General features: G+C 38.7%; 1 protein-coding gene across 2 annotated transcripts in view; it reads right to left on the reverse strand.

Moving 5' to 3' along the window:
- The window catches only part of LOC135216384 (uncharacterized), a 239,310-nt gene that overhangs the window by 92,820 nt on the left and 123,276 nt on the right, over nt 1–23,214 (reverse strand). The window contains exons 3-5 of one of the 2 annotated variants that reach the window (XM_064251656.1): nt 20,258–20,437; nt 17,307–17,699; nt 54–541 (exon numbers count right to left, since the gene is read on the reverse strand). In XM_064251656.1, the coding sequence (XP_064107726.1) occupies nt 517–541; nt 17,307–17,699; nt 20,258–20,437 (598 nt within the window). In that variant the 3' untranslated portion in view covers nt 54–516. Of the gene's footprint in view, nt 1–53; nt 542–17,306; nt 17,700–20,257; nt 20,438–23,214 lie in introns of those variants that run through there. The other variant, XM_064251655.1, reaches the window with a different exon arrangement.

The raw sequence follows: 23,214 nt of genomic DNA on the forward strand, positions 1-23,214 counted from the left end.
ATATAATATCTCTCTCTCTCATTAGCTGGAATGGTTAGAAGTACATACCTATACTATATATTTTTAAGGATAAAGCACTTAAGATGACTTTGAAATTATTTAATATCATAATAATATCATTTCAAAGATTAATACAGTAATAAATAATAACTTAATTTTTATTTGATGTAGGATACTAGTTTAAGGTATACATTTGGTATTTGAACTTTCATGATAGAATTGAAAGATATGTTCCACAAAAATTTGTGATAAAGTGGAGCCTGAAAAAGTGGGGGTCCACTGTACATAAATTAATGAAAGTTTATCCCATAATCTGCTAACTACACCATTCACTAATCCACTCCTTGTTATGATTGAGACTAAGGGCTGGTTCATTTATCTTAAGTCGAGACTTTACTACACTGACTCTATCAGCATAAGGAACAATTTTGCTTTCTAGGCCAAAACCATATCACTTGTATACACTAATAATAACAAAAAAACCAAGACCACCACCTTGTTTGGCTTAAGACCCCATCAACAGCAACTTGTTGCTACCTGCCTGTAAGGAAATCTATATAAATAAAAATGCAAAAGTTCGTTTGTTCAAAATCTTAAATCTTCAAAAGTTCTTCACCGATTGCTTAGAAATTTTTACACAACACTGCACTCAAATACACACATGTTTTTATAATCGAGTTTCATCCCTACCTCCCCCCTTCGAAGAGGGTGGGGGTGAGAAGGGATTCCCTGAAACGGAGCTGGTTCTGCCTGTGAAGCGGTGCTGGCATGCTCGTAGACTTAGTTACTTTACGAATTCATCATAAATAATTTCTGCATATGACTTATCATTTGGAAAAGAATACTAGTACTATAGGGTAAACATCAATGACATCAAAGAGGGTGGAGTTTGAGAAGGGGATTGACAGAGAGAATGAGAGGGAGAGGAAGTGAGAGAGAAGGCAGGGTGTTAGAGAGAGACCTTACATCTTGTTCGGGTTGCCCCAGGTCCCTCAGTGTGAGAGACACCTCTAATGTCTACCAGAGAGTTGCTAGTACATCTTCCGGTATATTTTGCATCTTCCAATCTTGGATGGTCTGGGATGCAGCTTAGATATTTGTCGAGCTTATTCTTAAACACATCTACGCTCACTCCTGATATATTCCTCAGATGAGCTGGCAACGCATTGAATAGACGCTGCATTATTGATGGTGGTGCGTAGTGGATTAATGTCCTGTGTGCTTTCCTTATTTTTCCTGGTATAGTTTTGGGCACTATTAATCTACCTCTGCTTGCTCTTTCTGATATTTTTAGCTCCATGATGTTTTCGGCTATTCCTTCTATCTGTTCCCATGCCTGAATTATCATGTAGCATTCTCTTCTCCTTTCAAGACAATATATTAATTTTAAGGATTGTAGTCTTTCCCAGTAGTCAAGGTCCTTAACTTCTTCTATTCTAGTTGTAAAGGACCTTTGTACACTCTCTATTTGTGCAATATCCTTTTGATAGTGTGGGTAGCATATCATATTCCAATATTCAAGTGGACTACGAACATATGTTTTATAAAGCATAATCATGTGTTCAGCTTTTCTTGTTTTGAAGTGCCGTAACAACATTCCCATTTTTGCTTTACACTTTGCCAATAGAATTGCTATTTGATCCATTACATAACATGTTTCTATTCATCATCACACCAAGGTCTTTAACTGCTTCCTTTTTTGTGATTGTCTCATTATTAGGTCCCCTATATGCATATAGCTTTCCTTCTCTGTCTCCATAATTTATTGATTCAAATTTATCAGAGTTAAATACCATCCTATTTACCTCTGCCCAATCATATACTTTGTTAAGGTCTCTTTGTAGCACGTTCCTATCTTCATCACAAGTAATTTCTCTACTTATTCTTGTGTCATCAGCGAAACTACTCACTACCGAGTCCTTAACATTACTGTCTATGTCTGCAATCATAACAAACAGTAATGCAGCTAACACCATATCTTGTGGCACACCGGATATTACCTTAGCTTCATCCGATTTCTCATCATTTGCAATAACTATCTGTTTTCTGTTGTGTAAAAATTCTTTTAACCATCTTCCTACTTTATCCACTATATTATGTTTTCTAACTTTCTTCGCTAACATATTATGGTCTACCTTGTCAAAAGCTTTTGCAAAGTCTGGATAAACCACATCTGTTTCATTTCCGCTTTTCATATTTCTGTATATGTTCTCACGGTGGATTAACAGTTGGGTTTGTGTACTTTTTCCGGGTACGAAACCATGTTGACCTATATTAAACAACTTATTTTTTATTAAATGTTTCATAATATTTTTCTTCATTACCCTTTCATACACTTTCATAATATGTGATGTTAGACTCACAGGCCTATAATTACTTGCCTCTAGTCTTGATCCACTTTTGAAAGTAGGGGTAATATATGCTAATTTGTGCTCATCATAAATCTTGCCTGTATCTACTTTGTCTTAATAATATTGCAAGTGGTTTTGCGATAGAATGAACTACTTTCTTTAACAAAATAGCAGGGACACCATCTGGCCCTGCAGCAGCTCCATTTTTAATTTCATTAATAGCCTGCACAATATTAGCTTCATTAATATCTATGTCTGCTAAATATTCACTATTTTCGTCCCTTACTTCTATATCATTATCTTCATTATCAATTCTAGGGGTGAATTCTCTCTTATATCGTTCTGCTAATATGTTGCCCATTTCCTTTTTTTCATTCGTTAATCTCCCTTCAATTCTTAAAGGGCCTATTTCTATTCTTCTTTTATTCATCTTTTTCGCATACGAGTATAATAGTTTGGGGTTTTGCTTGATATTTACTAAGTTTTTTTCTTCCAAGTCCCGTTTTTCATTTTCTTTTGATTGTATAATCTTTTGTTCTGCATTTTCTATCTTACTTTTTATTTCTATAACTTTCCATGCATTATTTTCTTTTGCAAGACCTTTTCTCCATTTTCTGATTTTCTGGAACAAGATCCTTCTGTCTCTTGGAATGCATGACTGATGTTTACTTTTCTTCTTCGGTATATAATTACCCACTATTTTCTCTAATATTTCATATAATATCTCCGTATTTACCCTTATATCATCACTTACGAAAATGTTATCCCAATCTTTGTTTAATTCTTCATTTATTTCTGACCATTTTATATTTTTACTGTAGAAGTTGTATTTTCCATATCCTTCCCACTTTTTCATTTCTTGCTTATCTCTGTTTTCACTTGCTTTGGAATGGACTGTTAATTCTATGACATTATGGTCTGAAATACTCGCATTATAAACTATTATTTCTTTAACATAATTCACCTCGTTCACAAATACTAGGTCTAATGTATTTTCCTTTCTTGTTGGCAGGTGATTTATTTGTTGAATGTTGTATTCTAGTAGCATATCTAATAGCTTTTCGAATTGCCTCATATCTTCTGCACTACTATTACTCTCTTTTTTTATATGTATAAACACAACCACAATCTCCTATTCGTTCTTTCCAGTCTACGAAAGGAAAGTTAAAGTCTTCGGATAGGAGAATAGTCCAGTCCTTGTGATTTCTACATATATCATCCAATTTTTCTATTATTATGTTAAACTCTTTATTATTAGGGAGTCTATATATTACTTTGTTCATTAATTTTTCAGATTCAAATTCTACTGCTATTAGTTCACATTCTGAGTTACTATATTTCTCATATATTTTTCCTTGTTTTTTGTCTTTCCCATATATTGCTGTTCCCCCTTGATTCCTATTTTTTCTATCTGACCTATAAGTTTGGAACCCTTTTATTTGATCGCCATTCCCAGTCTCTTGGGAATACCAGGTTTCACTTATATTCATTATATCTATTTTCTTTTCAATTTGGGTTAGTTCTTCTAAGTACTCTATTTTTCTTTTTGAGTTACTCGTAACTAAACCCTGCGCATTCATCACCATGATGGTTTGCGTGTTTTCTCCTTCATTTAATATGGGTAATAATAATGGTTTTCCCATGTCTCTTTCCTGTTCTGGTATGTTGTTCTTTTCTTCATTTCCAGAAATTCTAACATTAAAAAATCCAACTTTTCCATAATATTTGATCTTCCTTCATCATAATTATTCATTTTGTGTCTGAATCTGCAATTTTCTCCGTATCTGCAATATCCTCTTGCATCATAAATACAGTTCTTATCTCTTGAGCTGTATCTTGGAGCTGATGCTTGGGAAATTTTTTGCTGACACTACATATCGCGGTGATGGCTTGCTTTTTTCTTTCACCTGATATTCTTTGTTCCTCTCTTTATTTGTTTCTTTCTTATTTTGGATTTTATTATTTGATTGATTATTTATTTGATTTTGATTCATGGCTACAGGGTGCATATATTTACATTTTTTGTCGAACTTACATCCTTTTCCTTCTTTTAGGTTTTTGCATATTTTTGGATGTAGATCTCTGCAATCATCCTCATAGCCGTCTAGGTATGCACATTTACCAAAGATTTCATAGTTGTGACATACCTTGGGATGTTTGTAGTAACATCTTTCTCCGAATCTGCAATTCCCTCTTTTCTTCTTGTTCCTCTTCTTCTTCTTCCTTCCTTCTCTTCTCTATCCTCAACTATTTGTACATTCAGTCTTGATTTAATAACATTGTCTATCCATGATAGACATGTTGAGCAAAATATTCAGGTATCCTTTCTCATATCTTGCATTACTTCAGCACATTCAGGATGAGAGAGAGAGAGAGAGAGAGAGAGAGAGAGAGAGAGAGAGAGAGAGAGAGAGAGAGAGAGAGTTGGTATTGTTGAGAAGAAAGAGGGAAAGAGACAGTGATTGTTGGAGAGAGAAAGGAGAGTAAGAGAGAGAGAGAGAGAGAGAGAGAGAGTAGAAGGGGTATTGGGTAGGAGAAAGATGGAAAAGAGAGAGAGAGAGAGAGAGAGAGAGAGAGAGAGAGAGAGAGAGAGAGAGAGAGATGGTACTAGTGAGAAGAAAGAGGGAAAGAGAGTGATGGTTGGAGAGAGAAAGAGAGAGCTTTCTCTTTTCTTTCTTTTCCATTTAACCAGACTGAGCCACAGCAATGCGTGGCCGGGTACAGCTAGTCTTGAAATAATCCTTAGACATATCCACACACTCCAAATTACATGAGTTTGAAAATATGTATGATTTACTAAATCAATAAATTGTAAAAAGAAAAATATCCAGTCATTATACACATTTCTGTATGCATCCATATAAAGTAAAATCTTTTTCAAATTGTGGTGGTTTGCTACTGAAAGGAAGATGTTTCAGCTCTTCAGGATTCTTATCCAATGATGGATTAAGAAAGTTGGTAATGTAATATGAACCAGTACACTTGAAAGAACTGCAGGTAACTTCAGGATGGAATAAGAGGAGGAAAAAGAAGTAAAAAGTGAAGGTCATAGCACTGTCAAAATAGTCACCTAACAGTAACTTTTATGGGTAATAAGGCTATGAATTGATGAGTACGACATAAGGCATGGTAAAAGTTAAGGGCATCTCATACTTGAGCACAGAGAATTAAATAATAAGCAAAGAAGGTAAGGTCTTATTCTTAACAGCATTAACCTTAGAAGGTAGTTGTCACAGAACCTGAAGGTGAATTTCTCATCCATGAAATAGCATTTCTTCAATCTAATAGTTCACCAGGTAGAGCTATGTGGCCTACCAAAGTGACCCCCTTTCCTAGCTCACAGAGATTTAAGGTCATATTCCATTTCAGTTTAAAATTAATCCAGTGAGAACTGAACTTGAAATACAGTGGAGAGTTGCCAGCAATACCACTAAGCCATCATAACACTAACAAGCTATCAGAACTATAATGGAAATCATGAGGTCATTATTGAAGATTTTCAAACAAATTGTATAAAAATTATAGCACAGATACAGTGGTACCTAATTTGTTGAATGTTTCTTATGTCGAACATTCGGTTTTTCAAATGAAATTTTTGAGAAAATTTTGTACCGTTTGTTGAACAAATCCTCATACTTTGAACTGACTGATTATCTTGTTCATACGTACTTGTATTCAACGGCCTACATCTTACAAGAAAAACTGTATCATCATGTTTTTCATTTACAATATATAGTTTAATGCAACACAGAAACAATATAAAAGTCTTGAGCCATTATTCAGTACGCCAAGTGAGACGGAATATAGTTTACCCCTATTCAACAAAATAGTAGTAAATTAAAGAAAGTTTTTCACAATAAAATTTAGCATAAACGATTAGCAAAATCATTCATCATTGTGGTGATGTACAGCTAAATTTTGAGGAATAATGAAATGGCAAATTTTCTAAGACAATCTGTATTTTTCATAGCTACAAACCTGAGGTCTTAACAATAGGATAATTTCGAGTGCCTAGCTGGATCCAGTTAAAAAAAACAGATGAAAGCAAGGAATCTTGTGATATCTGGCAATGCATGCATAGATCGGTTGAGGGATGGTCGAGGACCATTCACCTATGATCACGCATCAGTCTTTCCAAACTCAGGATGTCTTAACACACAGAGGGGCAGCTAGAGGTGGGCAGTGTAATGTTAAAACCTCAGGTTTGTAGCTATGAAAAATACAAATTGTCTTGGAAAATTTGTCATTTGTTCAAACGCGAACAAACCTTCGGTCTTAACAATAGGATAGACTCAAACTTGGAGGGAGGTAGAAGACATCCTAAACTGGCTGGGGGCCTGCCCACCAGTCCAGCTTCCAGAAGAAATGACTTCTGGAGAGGGACTGAAGGCCGTTGAGAAGCTAGATAAATCGATATCTAACCACTCCGACCCTGAGTGACGTACAATGATATATGGGAGAACCATTGTATAGGGAATCAAAGAGAAACTTTGACTGTCCAACAGTAAACCAATACACCATGGTTTGTACTACTCCCAACTCCTCCTTGCCAAGGAGTGGAGCATATGCTACCAAATAGAGGGTTTGATATTTGTATATAAAAAGACCACACTATCAGTATGACTACCTTACTCACCTGTATCAGACCAGTCCAGCGAATGACGTGTCTATTCCTTAACCCGCCCAAAGGTAAGATACAAAAGTGCCCTATTAAGGGGAACTATGAGTTACACAACCTGTTGGGCAGCCACCACAGGACCCAGGGAAAACCATAGAGGGACCAATACCCCTAACGTCATGCGCTCTAGCCTGCACAGACGTGGTGGTGGAATCATCAAGAGTCAAGTATGCCTGTCTGATGGCTTCCCGTATCCAAAAAGAGATAGTATTCTTAGACACTTCTTTCTTCGTACGACCTGTGCTAACAAAAAGTCTGCGGCAGCCTGGTCTAAGGTGCCGAGTCCTTTTAAGATAGCAACGCAGGGCCCGGACAGGGGTCAACAAAAGCTCTTGAGCATCACCACCCACAAAGTCATTCAGTGATGGAATGGAAAACGAAGTGAACCTGTCATCGTGCACAGAGGGATTTTGGGTCTTGGCCACGAATTTCGGGACAAATTTGAAGGACACCGACCCCCAACCACTGGTGTGCTTCACCTCATAGCTCAGACCTTGGAGCTCTCCTACTCTCTTGGAAGATGCCAAGGCCAGAAGGAAAACTGTCATGAGCATCAATTACCTGTATGATGAGCAACGCAAGGGCTCATATGGACTTAGTGAAGCTCTTGAGAACCAAGGAAACATCCCACGTTGGAGGCTTGAGCTCTCTAGGAGAACTCGACTGCTCAAACCCCTTAACTAGCAAGGAAAGTTCCCAGGAAGAGATGTCGATACCTCCAAGGCGTAACACCAAATTCAGGGCCGCCCTGTAGCCTCTAATGGTGTTAAAAAGTCTGCTATTCGCTGAATAGAGGTTGCGAGTGGAGAAAAACCCCGTTTACAACACCAATCACAGTAGATTGCCCATTTGCCTTGGTAAACCGCGGAGGTCGACTTTCTGAGACTGCTGGAAATAAACCCTGGTGTTTTCTGAGAAAAGCCTCTTGTTCGGAGGAGATACTTGATTGCCTCCAACCGTGAAGACAAAATCTACTGACTGGTGGAACCTTTCCGCATGGGGCTGACACAGATGTTGCCAAGGGGGAAACTCCCTCTTAACCTCTGACAACAACAGCAGCAGATCTGAGAATCATTCTGCATGAGGCCACAGAGGGGCTACCTAAGTCATCCTGAGACCCTGTGAACTCATTAGCTTGTTCAGAATTTGACGGATCAAACAAAATGGAGGGAAGGCATACCACTCCAGGTTGTCCCAGGGATGTTGGAATGCGTCCTCTGCTAATGCTAAAGGATCTGGGACCACTGAACAGAATATCTCCAGCTTCCTGTTGAAGAGAGTTACAAAAAGGTCCAGCATGCGTCTCCCCAAAACCTGGAAAAGCTTGTCTGCTACCACTTGATGAAGGGACCACTCTGTGCCTAGGATATGATCCCGACAACTGAGTTTGTCTACGACCACATTCCGTTTGCCTAGGATATACCTGGCTGAGAGCTCTACCGAATTGCTGACCATCCACTGGTGAACCTTGACGGTCAAGGCATGAAGTTGACGAAAAACCAGGCCTCCCTGTTTGTTCACAGAGGCTACCATCGTGGTGTTGTCCGACATGAGAATGACAGAATGACATTCTACCTTCTCCCGAAACTCCTTCAGACCCAAGAAGGCTGCCTTCAACTCCAAGACATTGATATGTTGCTGCTTGTCCTCTAAACGCTTGTCCACAAGAGAGAAGCGAAGGAACTTCCTGGACGTCGGATGAATAGGGATTTGGAAGTATGTGTCCCTTAAGTCTATCGGCAGCATGAAGTCACCTTCCCTCATGACTGCCAACACTGAATGTGGGGTCTCCATCTTGAACCGTGTCTTCCTGATGAAGTGATTCCAGGTGGATAAATCGATCACAGGTCTCCATCCTCCCGACGCCTTGGGCACCAAGAGGATGTGACTGTAAAATCCCGGAGACGGACAAACCAGTTCCTCTATCGCATCTTTGTCCAGCATCTTCTGCACTTCCTCTCGAAGAGCCAAGAACTTCAGAGAATCTGGAGGATATACCTTCCTGAGCTGTGGCTTGTCCGACAGAGGAGGAGAGAAGTCAAATGACAGTAGGTACCCCACCCGAAGGACATCTACCACCCACTTCGCCCCATAACTCTGCCACTTGGCCAAATGGCCTGCCAGTCAATTGCCCCCCCTCCCCCCTGTGGTGCAGGAGAGGGAGAGGCACCTAACCTACCGATGGCCCCCCCTTTACCTCTGTCCCTTGGGCCCCTTCTTGGGTTAAAGGAACGAGAGCGAAAAGGACGTTGATCATCTGACCTAGGCTGAGTCGAACAGGAAGGCCCTGCCGAACTCAAATTCCTTGACGGCCTACCAGGCGACGATCTTCTCGACTGCTGCTGGACAGGGGGAGGAGGAGGAGCCAGACGCATCCGAGGACGAGACTCCGACTTAGACATGGCCTGGTGCACCAGTCTGTCTTTGGTGTCAGCCCGGTGCCGGTCTATCGCATTCTCGAGCTCTGTCCGAGGAAACAAATATTGGGACTTCAACAGATCTCCGTTTCTCAATGCCAGCAAGGACTCCGTGTCGACTAATCTCTCCATCCTAGACAAAGCTGCGTCTCTTCTAATCAGGAGGAGGTTAGCCCATAAATTAACGCTGAGGTGAGCCATATACGAAAACGCCTTGCCTCTGGACTGCAACAGACTGGCAAGCGTGGATGCACTCACCAACCCTTCTGGGGACCTGTCAGAAGCTATCTTGGCAATGACCACAGACCAGAAGTCCAGCCAAGAAACCATCTGCAACATGGAGGCTGCCATAGATTTCAATGCTGAGGCATCTTGCGGAGACAAGGACGGAGCCACTGACCTCACCTGCTCCAAAGTCAATCCCGGCTCCAGGCGAATGACGTCTGGGTTAAGATGGCTCGACATAAAAAATGCAGAGTTCATAGCATAGTACATCTTATGTCTCGTGAGAGGCAGGGGTAGTAGCTTGGCAGAGTCCCTAGAGTGAAGCGAACCGTCCCAGTCTGAAACAGAGGCGTTAACCTTATGCAAGACCGACTGGACGTGCCCGATAAGGGAAGCTGAAGAGATGATTTGGGATCCTGCGTAGCTCCCACCAAGGCTTCCAAGCAAGAAAGTGTGTAAGACAACCTAGCCTGAGTCCTACTTTCCAAATTGTTGAACCCACGAATGAGATCAACAACTTCTGAAAAGGAAGACAAAAACTCCTGCGTGTCTCCCTCCTCCTGTTCCAGCAACAGAGACCGACGATGAGAAGGATGTGTAGACTCCTCTAAGGCACCTTCCCCATTAAAATTAATGGAAGGATCAGCAGCCGAACAGCCCGAAACACCAACTAACTTGTCTGGGCTGGGTCCACACGTCGGCTCCCGAGACAAACCCACTGTGACACTAGGAACATCACTACGTACTACTCCAACAGATAACTCATTAACATGTCCGTGAATGGTCACGGTCGTGGCAGACGTACGAATGTGAGTTGGAGAGGAATCCCAAACACTTGAGATCGAAGGAGAATCCCACAGTGTCAAACTTTTGGAAGCACCAGTGAGAGGAGCAAGCAAACACTCCTGCTGCACCAACTCCGCGCTCACCACCTTCGACCTCTTGACAGGCGCCTCGAGATCCTTATGACGACGAATAGGCCTTGGAGAAGAAGGAGCACTTGCATCATGTGCACGGACAGGGGAGGTTGCAACACTCGCAATGTGCATGGACGGGGAAGGTTGCAACATGCTCACGATGTGCACAGATGGGGCAGGTTGCAAAACACCCACGATTCGATGCAGAGGACGAAGCAGCCACTGCAGATTGCACAAAGGAAGATACACTAACACTCTCCGAAACACCAACACACACTAGAACACGTTCACGTTGTTCCTCCCTCGTAGGCGAAGAAAGAGCAAAGTCCTTAGCCTTCCAACGTTTGATACGCCAACGTGGCGTAGAGGGGGAAGTGGGAGAGGAAGAACGCACTGATTTCTTATGCGATCTCTTTGCAGGAGGCGGGGACAAAGCAACACGTTTCATTCCAGTCCTCCCAACCGACAAGGCAGCCAACTTATCATCCAAAACAGAGTCCAACCTCTTAAGCACTGCCTGGCATATAACCTCAGACTGATCTGCAAGAGAAGGCTCCAATGACATGGAAGGGAGATGTAGCAAACTGGGCGGCAGAGATGACATCACGGCTGAGAGAGGCAGAGCAGAGGAGACGACTTGGAGTGATGTCATCGATGGATGTGACGTCGCAAGTGGTGATGACGTCACGGCTTCCCCTTAGTGTGAAGGGGAAAAAGACGCCACTGGCGGAGGGACACACAACGACAGATCCCGTGACGTCATCAACGGGGCTGATGCCACGGCTTCCCCCCAACTCGAAGAAGCGGCAGCAGTCACTGGCGAAGCAATACAAGATGGCTGACCTCGGCTACCCACAAAGTAGGAACAACGCTGCTATGGGGGGTGAATACAGCAGGAGACAAAGCATCAGGAAGAGGCGAAAAACCTTCCCAAGAAGGAAGAATCGAAACCCTCTGATGCTCTCTCTTGCTATAAAATGACTTCCACTGCTCTTTAGGCCATGCCCGGCATTCCGTGCAAGGATTCGTTACAGTACAAAAATTAGAACGGCATTTGCTACACGTGATGTGGGGATCGGTCGCCGCTGAAGCCAAAAAACGAGAACACGGAAAACCTGGAATTCCGGGGCATACACGTTGACGAGGCCAAGAAGAAGCAGAAGAAGCCATAATATCAGCCAAACACACACACACACACACACTAAACACAAGCAAAACGGGCAATGAACCGGGTAAAGGCCAAGAGAGGTTAACCACGACTTTCGCCCAGGCGGTTAAAGAAAAGATTGACGCGGTGGCGTAGGTGAGTGGTCCTTGACCGCTCTTCGTCTGATCTACTTATGCGTTGCCAGATATCACAAGATTGCTTTCAAGGCGCTAGAAATTATCCTATTGTTAAGACCGAAGGTTTGTTCGCGTATGAACAATGAATGATTTCAAGTTATCTTGTGTTGTGATATTGTTGAGAAAAAAAAAAAAAAAAAAAAAAAAAAAAAAAAAAAAAAAAAAAAAAGACAGTAAAATCTTTACTGTAATATGTATGTAAAAGCAGTACCAATTCAAAATTAAAATATTATTTCACATAAATTTAACATAAAACATGAAAACATCCAAATCAATAGAGTAATTTAAAAAAAATCTTACTTGAGCGACTGTTTGGTGCGCTGAGTGAGATGATAGACAGGAGAAGAGAGGAAAGATGGGGTCTGCTTCCTAGTGACTTACCAGCTGGGCTGGGATGATTATTTGCCCGTTTCTTTCACTTACACTTGATTTGCCCAAATCACTTCTTTTCATTACGGTAAAATACCTATCTACTATTGATAATTAATTTACTTTACGACTTTTTACCACTGTAAAAGTAACTCAGCTCCATAATAAACACACTGGAGCTGCATTCAGCTTTTGTGTGCCTTTTATTTAAACAACTCTCTCTCTCTCTCTCTCTCTCTCTCTCTCTCTCTCTCTCTCTCTCTCTCTCTCTCTCTCTCTCTCTCTCTCTCTCTCTCTCTCTCTCTCTCTCTCTCTCTCTCTCTCACAGACACAAACGGACACACAATTGGACAAACACACTATTGTTTCCTTTGATTATCCTTATAAAATGTGAATGAAAATTAATTTGTTAATCAATCTTTGCCTACTGCAACCATTTCAGTTTCCTCAAAGGGTTCCTGTCCCTCCTCCCTCCATCCCCCAGCGGCTGTGCACCATTTTCACCAATCGGTTCATAAATCGTACACAGAAGTAAAATATTTCTTATCTTATACTTCATATAACGTACTGTTTAACCCTTAAATGCCGAGCCGGTATATATGAAAGTGTCTCCCGTACGCCGGCGGCGTTCGCGAGTGAGCGCCAAAGTGGAAAAAAAGTTTTTTTCAAAAATCACAGCATGCTTAATTTTCAAGACTAAGAGCTAATTTTTGGCTCCTTTTTTTGTCATTGCCTGAAGTTTAGTATGCAATCATCAGAAATGAAAAAAAAATATCATCATATATAAATATTGGAATATATGACTGCGAAAAAATTTTTCATATATAATTGTTTACAAATCGCGCTGTGAGCAAAACGGTTAAAGCTAATGAGTTAATTATTTTTCGTTGTATTGTACACTAAATTGCGAAGATTTTGGTATATAACAAATTGTAAAACGATCAAAGCAACACAGAGAAAATATTATCACAATATGATGCATAAATTCGTAACACGCGGACGTAAAAAAAAGCTTTTTTTCAAAAATTCACCATAAATTGAAATATTGTGCTAGACTTCCCATTTGTGCAAAATGAAGGTAAATGATTGAATATTACTAGAATGTAAGAGTTTTCGCTTACAATTGCGTTTTTCGACCATTTCGGTCAAGTCAAAGTTGACCGAAGGTCGAATTTTTTCTATTTATCGTTATTTATATGAAAATATTTCAAAACTGATAAAAGCTACAACCATGGTTTGTTTTTATTTGTATTCTACATGAAATTGCACACATTTTCATATATAAAACTTTATGCAACGGCTAATTTAAAATGGTGCAAACATTACGACAATCGGACGAAAAAATTTATGATTTTTTCGGAAGTTACAACACAGACGTAAGGAAAAAGTTTTTTTTCATAAATTCACCATAAATCGAAATATTGTGCTAGAGACTTCCAATTTGTTGCAAAATAAAGGTAAATGATTGAGTATTACTAGAATGTAATAGTTTTAGCTTACAATTTCGTTTTTTTACCATTTCCGTTGAGTCAAAGTTGACCAAAGGTTGAAATTTTGGCACTTATCGTTATTTATATGAAAATATTTCAAAACAGATAAAAGCAACAACCATGGGTTTTTTATGATGCATTCTGCATGAAATTGTGCACATTTTCTATATAAAACTTTATGTAACGGCTAATTTAAAATGGTGCAAACATTATGACAATCGGACGAAAAAATTTCTGCTTTCTTTCAGAAGAGTTACCGCGCAGACGTAAGGAAAAAGTTTTTTTTCATAAATTCACCATAAATCGAAATATTGTGCTAGAGACTTCCAATTTGTTGAAAAATAAAGGTAAATGATTGAATATTACTAGAATGTAAGAGTTTTAGCTTACAATTGCGGTTTTTGACCATTTTGGTCGAGTCAAAGTTGACCAAAGGTTGAAATTCTGGCACATCATTATTTATATGAAAATATTTCAAAACTAATAAAAGCTACAACCATGGGTTGTCTTTCGTCGTATTCTACATGAAATTGCACACATTTTCATATATAAAACTTTATGTAATGGCTAATATAAAACTGTGCAAACATAACAACAATCGGACGAAAAAATCAATGATTTTTTCGGCAGTTACCGCACGGACGTGGAAAAAAGTTTTTTTAATAAAATTCACCATAAATCGAAATATTGTGCTAGAGACTTCCAATTTGTTGCAAAATGAAGGTAAATGATTGAGTATTACTAGAATGTAAGAGTTTTAGCTTACAATTACGGTTTTCGACCATTTCGGTCGAGTCAAAGTTGACTGAAGGTTGAAATTTTGGCACATCGTTATTTATATGAAAATATTTCAATACTGATAAAAGCTACAACCATGGGTTGTTTTTAGTTGTATTCTACATGAAATTGTGCACATTTTCATATATAAAACTTTATGTAACGGCTAATATAAAACTGTGCAAACATTACGACAATCGGACGAAAAAATGTCTGATTTTTTCAGACGAGTTACCACGTGGATGTAAGGAAAAAGTTTTGTTCATAAATTCACCATAAATCAAAATATTGTGCTAGAGACTTCCAATTTGTTGTAAAATGAAGGTAAATGATTGAATATTACTAGAATATAAGAGTTTTAGCTTACAATTGCGTTTTTCGACCATTTCGGTAGAGTTAAAGTTGACCAAAGGTTGAAATTTTGGCCCTTATCGTTATTTATATAAAAATATTTCAAAACTGATAAAAGCTATAACCATGGGTTGTTTTTTGTTGTATTCTACATGAAATTGCACACATTTTCATATATAAAACTCTATGTAATGGCTAATATAAAATGGTGCAAATATTATGTAAAGTAATGAAATAATTTCTGAGATGTCTCGCTGATGCTTTTTAGTGTGAGAAGAAAGAAATTCGCACTTGCGCGCCTGGGTAACGATTGTAAACAAAACAACAGCTTGATCTGTGAGCTCCCAGCATCCCCCAATGTGCGTGATTCAAAAGTTTTCGCCTAGTAGGCCTATAACTATTTTTCCGAAAATTTTTTAAAAATCTTTTTTTCGTTGATGTACCACACGTCGGTTCGGCACCCGACAGACAATTTTCATCGACGTTTAATACGTCCAATCAGCGTTAAAGGGTTAATTACTTTGCACTCTTAATTTAACTTTTGACCACATTACTAAACAAAAATGTGAAAAGGGTAACTTTTTGGATTGACTGGTGAATTATCCTGCTTCCTTTTATTTCTTATGGGGATATTTGTTTCATATTTCGAACAAATCTTATTTTGGACAGCCTTCAAGAATGAATTAAGTTCGAAGTCTGAGGTACTAATGTATTCTATAAAATGATATTGTAATGATACAATTAAGTTTTGTTCATACTTACCTGGCAGATATATATATAGCTGTATTTTTCCGAATCCGACAGAAATTTAAACACTTACGACACACCGCAGTGGGAGTCAGGTGGTTAGTACCCATTCCCGCCGCTGGGAGGCGGGTATCAGGAATCATTCCCATTTTCTATTCATAATTTTTTAATTTCCACTGTCTCCTGAGGGAGGTGGGTATCTTGATTATAATATCTGACAGGTAAAGTAGGGTAACAAACTAATGTATTCTATAAAAATTTAAATAAGGGAATCCTCAATCTCCCCCAAGTACAAAATATATCAATGCTGTACTGGGGAAATAAAGTCTAAAATTAAATAACATGAAACAATAATCATTTCAGCTCAGGACTAGATGAAAGAATTAACTGCTTCAAGTGGCTAAAAGGCAAACTGTCAGTAAAAATATTATTAAGGGTAGGCTCCACTTTGGGGGGTGCCGATCGTAAAAAATATTTGCCAAAAATACACTAATCAAGACAGGCTAATGAAATTTTCAGGCATTATTAGCACTATGATAATGCATATTCCCTGTGAGTTTTATCATCCTACAGGGAAAATTAATGATTTTATGAAAAAAAATGTGAAAAAACGGAAATTTCCGGCCCCTCGTACTGAAGGTTATTTGGTGATTGGTGAGAAACTACAGTCTTGAATAGAAATTCGGTCTGACAGAATGTTGGTATCCACCTGGAACATGCACAAAAAAAATTATCAAATAGAAACAGTAAATAAGCACGTAATAACAAAAAAAAGAGCAACAACTTTGTAAGTTCAGCGAAAGCCCCGCCGAAATAGCAGACTATAGCTAGGAAGAAATATTCAGGAAAAATTCAAATCTCGATTTAGGGACAAAAACCTTTTGAGAGTTTTGTAGTTATTATGTCACTTGATAGCCTAAAACATCTAAATTAATATTATTTAGGACAATCCAAAGAAAATTTTAAAAAAAAAAAAAAAAAAAAAAAAAAAAAGGGAGAAGGCTATCAAGTGAAATATTAACTACAAACTTTCAAAAGGTTTTGTCCCTAAATCGAGATTTGAATTTTTCCTGAATATTTCTTCCTAGCTATAGTCTGCTATTTCGGCGGGGCTTTCGCTGAACTTACAAAGTTGTTGCTCTTTTTTTTGTTATTACGTGCTTATTTACTGTTCTATTTTGATAATTTTTTTTGTGCATGTTCCAGGTGGATATACCAACATTCTGTCAGACCGAATTTCTATTCAAGACTGTAGTTTCTCACCAATCACCAAATAACCTTCAGTACGAGGGGCCGGAAATTTCCGTTTTTTCACATTTTTTTTCATAAAATCATTAATTTTCCCTGTAGGATGATAAAACTCACAGGGAATATGCATTATTATAGTGCTAATAAAGCCTGAAAATTTCATTAGCCTGTCTTGATTAGTGTATTTTTGGCAAATATTTTTTACGATCGGCACCCCCCAAAGTGGAGCCTACCCTTAACTCATGTACGTACTACACTTTCACAATGCGTATGAAGATTCAAGTTTGACATCCTAGTTCAAAGGCAAACACGACAAAAATAAATAAATGGTGTTAGTGTTTTTATGAAAACACATTCTATAACAAACTGTAAAAATTATAAGAAAAACTTACTTGTGAAAAGCTAATATAACAGCACTCGATCTTGCCCAAAAGGCTCTGCATTTACTCCCATCAACTTCTGAGAATTTGTTATTATTGCTGAAGTGTGTACTCAGATTAGGAGATGGAGCATTCAGTAATGGACGACTGCAAGCATTCTTTGGCATTTGTGACGAAATAGACTCTTGAGTAACAGGAGATCCAGGACTTGCATCTGAATCTCTTCGGTTGGGATATCTTCTTGTAAAAATTGGGGGACTGTAAACACCACTGGATGCAATCGGCTCTTTTGGAGGCTCAACTGTCATATTTATATTATCCAATGGTATTTTGCGGACGAAGTCTGTAGTAAATGTGACTGATTCTTTGATTAAAGAGCTAGACATGGACTGACGCATGATGGCACTGTAATAGCAATGTAGGAAAATATAATTATTAACATTATTCTATATCTTCCCTGAAATAATTAGTTTGAAGTTGGACAATACTATAATTAGTACATGTCCTGGAAAAATATAATTCATGTCAACATTACAATATCATCCAATTTAATGTTACAAAAATCGTAGAAATAGTTTCTAATACTAAAATCCATTCATGAAGACAATTTTCCTCTAATTGTTCTTATTATTTTGATAGACACCATTAACAAATCAAGTCTTCACAAGAATCCAGACAAACCATTTGGAAAAATAATATCAAGGAATATAAGCAGTGTAAGGCAATTTACTACACAAGACCTTACATCCAAGTCTAACTAATATAGCTTGAAGTTAACATACAAAAATATTCAGAGCTTTTTATACATTTCTGTTTCTTACCATACAACCTCAGCATCATTACCATAAATGTTTTTATATCAGCTTTTCCAATTTTGGAGTTGAGAGGTATAAAACAAGTTTTCTCTACTCTTCACTGTCCTGTGCTCCTTCTACCTGAACTCCCACCAGGTCTCGGTATTCATCTATCTCCTGTGTACATGTTTCTCCTACAGTACTGGGCTCAAGTACCTATTTTGTCTTCAGACATATCTGTGTGTGTGTGTGTGTGTTTTTTTTTTTTTTTTTTTAACAACTACTTCACAGTCCAGTGCATCCTAAAACAAGATATGCACTAACCTATCTATGACCTGCCCACCTTTTAAATAATGATTCTCAGCTCCCTCTATTTGTCATTTCCTCTTGTGCTTAATCCATATATATTTTGAAATACTAAGCATTTCCTCTGATATCACTTACATTGGGTACACAATACAGTTCTTCCTCCACCTTCCAGCAATAACCACATTACCACTTTCCTGGCTGTACTTTTTCCTTTGCTTTCTTTCCAGGCACAGTAAGCTTTAATTTGCTTAAAACGTTTTTTAAGTATCTTGGTACTCGGACTTCATTCCAAAAGGCTGTCCAAAGGCTAACCTATTTGAGTATTAATGGATTTTTCCCATAAGGAAACATTTAATTTGGATTACATAATCCATTCCACAAGAAATCATGCCAAAAGGCCTAAGCAAAATAAACAGATGAAATAAATTACTTATGAGACTTGATGGCATATGTGGAAGATGGTGGGGAAGGTACAAAGAGAGAGAGAGAGAGAGAGAGAGAGAGAGAGAGAGAGAGAGAGAGAGAGAGAGAGAGAGAGAGAGAGAGAGAGAGAGAGAGAGACAAATGGGGTTTTTTCTCTTTTCTGTCTCCTTCTACTGTTTCCTACATCAGACTTGCTGTGTTTCAGTCTCACTACAGAATTTCACCCTCACTATAGAAAGACCAGTGCATTGATGTTTGCTTTTATCTGCATTTTAAAATGTTCCTAAAGTGGGACACAGCTTTATTATAACACTGGATTATAGCATAGTTTGCTACAGCTTTGTCTGCGTGATTTTTTCAAGGAAACTCTTCTAGTTTTCACATTTTACACACATCTCATTTTATTAATGAACTATTAACACCCTCAATCTTTTTTATTTATGTTCCGTTTGGGTTCTCTGTCATATCTAACCTTCAAGGTCCAATGATGACTCATTTGCACTAGATTAAACAAGAAACAAACAGAAACAAGGCAAATTAGTGGAGCCAAATTAGAGGAGTTATACACTGAACACAGCTGTGGGTAAATCGAGTACTTTCCCTTTCTTTAAGCTGGGGGAACCACATGTTCCCAAAAATTAAATTAAAATGGAGCATTTTCTTTACTAAGGAAAAATGTTTCTCAACCAAACTGTGAGACCTTTTTAAGTTCATAGGTTTATCCGTATTTTACTTTACATTCCATTCTTCAGCTTTTACATATTTCCACCACTTTTTCCTCAGATTCTCCAGTTTGCACTAGGTCATTCAGAAAAACCAGTTCCTAAGGGCCCTTTTTCTGCATTCCTTTGTAGTTTTATCCGTTACATACTATGATGAACAGAAAGGACTCAGTACTGATCCTTGATGGGCAATTAACTTTTATCTCAAATTCTGATACACATGCCACTGCCATTCTAAATATGATGTTATTGTAAAATAATATCAGAAACTTAATAAATCTTTTTGGTAACATTGGCTTGTAATGTCCAGTTGTCTCAGTAGTACTTAGTCAAATGCCTTTTTCCAGATCCACAAACATGAAGTGTAATTTCCTCCTCTTTACTGGGTAATCTTCCTTTAGTTGCCCCATTCTAGACTAACCCTATCGTTTTATCTCTCACATGATGCCAAACTGACAATTATCACTAAATAATCTTTCTCTGCCTTTCCTCAAGTATTTTTAAAATATTTTCAAAGATTTCTCAAGAACATACTGGTCTTATACCTCTATAATTTTATCATGGCAATATATTCCCTTTTCCTTTGCATTCCTATAAGGCTCTGCCCATTCTTCTGGAGATAAATTTTTTAATCAGATTTTGATGCACATTCTACTAAGAGAGCCTGTCACTACACTCAATAATGCTAACCAATAAAACTGAAAAAGATACATACCTATGATGTGGTGACTGAGGAAGGTAATCTGATGTGAGTTTTGTGGTTGTGAAAAACACATGCAGATCTTCAAAACCTCTTGCCATGATGCCATGTGGAGTGTGTCCTAGATCTAAAGTATGTGCCAATTCATGTAAAACTGATCCAAGGTGAGTGCCATAGCAAGCTCCCCATGTACCTCTGAGTAAGAAAAAAAGAAAACAAATGTAAAAAATCTGAAAAATTAGAAAAATCAAGCAGCTCTGAGCTTATCAGTTTTTTGGAGGTCTGGTGGGCTGATAAGCAGCAAAGTCTGACCCAACAGTACAGCTTAACCTTGAACATTACAATGAACTTACCATTCACTTTACAATATGTAACAAAGTCTGAAAAGCTAAAGTATATCATAATTAGTAACTGTAGTCTCATTCCACTTCAACAAAAATGGATTGCTAGCCAAGTGGTTTCAAGTATCTAGGTAGGCTGGAATGAGCAGTCACGGGGGAATCAGTGAACTGACCTGCACACATTTCCCAATGTGTTACTTTAGAGATAAAAATATTTACAATTCTTAATAATCTCCAAGCTCAAATGTATGTTTAAGTAGTTCACAAAAAAGTGAAAATAAACGCCTGATTTTTTTAGCATTTCATTCAAACCACACTTACTTGTTTTATCTAAAAAATGCAATCTAGTCTGTTAAAAAAGTAATATCCTATGACTTATTAATGTCACATAAGCAATTTACGTCTAATTCTTGAGAAATATGTTTTCTAGCTCATATATCTACATATTTCTTTTACAAAGCATTTATGGATGTCCATATTGTTGAGTTCAGCAGCAGAGCTTTTCATTAGACATGAAGTTTTTGCAATAACATTAATTTTCTTAACAAATAACTGAAAAATGGTTCTCTAGGCCCTATTATATTTTATTTCCCATAAAGTAAAAATAAATTCCCATTAAAATAATCATATGCTTAACTCATTATTGGTACATTTATTTATTTTAGAAATCAAGAACTTTGTAGGGCAGGATTAGTGGGTGGGGCCTTGGGAAAATCAAATGTTCAGTTATTACTTGCCAAGAGACTCATTGTCAATGCACCTAACTGCAACTGATAACATGGATGATCTTATGCAAGAAAATAGAAAGGAAACTACAGTTGCTGTGCTCAGTCAATTGTTGAGCTTCGTAAAGCTCAAGTTACAACATGAAATAGCTCAGCATCCAAATATAAGTAAGAAAATGGCACTCAAGTGAGTGAAAAGAAAAAAATGTAGATTATGATCTAAGAAGCCACCATACGTGTATTGCCCTCGCTGCACTATTGTGGAAGATCATTTTATAATACAGCATGTTCAGCATCAACCACTGACAACCTCAGTTAATGTGAAAAGGCCAAGTTTGCAGGAAGGAGGCCTGCATTCTAAGAAGCCCCTGCAAAGAAGCCTTGTTTAAAGGAAACTCCTTTGCATTAGAGTATAACACTGTGGATGAAGATGGAATAGGATGGTGTGGCATACAAAACAAGGACAGCTTTACTTCAACATTGTTCAATCGTACGGGAAAAGCTAAGGCCAACTACAGATATGTATACTATGCTTGAAACTAATCAAATCAGTACCACAAGGATTGCAACAAATCATTTTCTGGGCTCAGTTCGTGTCGCTGCGCGAAATATCCCTTTAATCCATCATTTCTAAGGTAAATGAACTAACAAATACCAGAGAATAAATAAAATAAAGAAAAAGGTCAGTATAACTGACTCACTCACCCTCCAAGAGGGCGTCGGTATGAACACTAGGGCGAGTGAGACCACTACCACGAACCTCTTACCAATAGAAATCTCCTACGACAAAACCCCCACAAGAGGGGAGCTGACCCACAGAATGGGCAGCAACTACTACTACTCCACCCCACGCTACCGACTGCTGCGCCTCTGGTGGTCATCCTTTCTGTTAGCACGTGCCTTATCAGACGTACTTTTTTGTCTCTGTGATTTTCGTGCCCCTTTGTGAGGATTTTATCTAGTTATGGAGCGTTCAGCCATCGCATCAGCTAAGTTAAGTATTCCGTAAGGTTCCTACTTAGTTTTTTCCAGCTTTGAGTCAGTATTTGCCGTTTTTTAGGTATAAATACTGGCTCGCGGCCGGAAGCATGGCGGCATTGTTCTGCCTCGTGGTGGGTTCGTTCTTGGTCTTCCATACCTAGAACCTTCCCTTTTACTTTACGCTCTATTACTAGTTATCTACATTATATTAGGGGTCCAGCCTACTTGGTTTATGTCATGAATGCATGTCTTCTTTTACCTTGCGTAGGCATTTAGTTTCTATCCAGACCCTAGCCACAGCTCTTAGTATCGGCCCCGGCTAGCTTTGAGTGGTAGACTTTCTCTCGGGTTAGTCGTACACTCCTGGATTTTTTCTCCTACTGTTTTATTTTCCGACTTTCATTTTAATTTAATTTTAGTGATTTTGTGTATTTTAGGTTAGCCTACGGTGTCTGGCACGTTAGCGTAGCCTAGGTTCAGTATATCATGGTCCCCATCAGTTTTATTGCTTCCTCTCATCAGTTTTGTTGCATCTACGATAGCATCTCGCTGATTAGTTTGGTTGCATTAACCTAGGCTATGTTTTTTGTGTGTTTTATCGAGTTACCGCTTCGTGGTCACCATGTGATCGCGATGCAGCCAGGCGCCCGTCCAGTCACCCTGCCCTCCTCCCGCTCTCCCATAGAGCCGGGGGGAGGGAGGTCCGTCCTCGCTCGCTCCACCCGGGCCTGTCTCCCTCTCTCCCTACGCGGAGGGAGTAGGAGAGGCTGGACAGACACAGGACTGGACTTGACCGTTCTCTCTGCTTCACGGTGCTTTGTTGTGACTGGGTAGGGGGATTGGCCTTCCCCCTCCTTTGTTACTCCGTTGCCCCGATGTTTGCTCGAGTCTGTTTCGCCCTCTCGCTCCTTCCCGGATTGTTGGT

This window comes from Macrobrachium nipponense, chromosome 6 (assembly GCF_015104395.2).
Source record: "Macrobrachium nipponense isolate FS-2020 chromosome 6, ASM1510439v2, whole genome shotgun sequence".
Classification (NCBI taxonomy): domain Eukaryota; kingdom Metazoa; phylum Arthropoda; class Malacostraca; order Decapoda; family Palaemonidae; genus Macrobrachium; species Macrobrachium nipponense.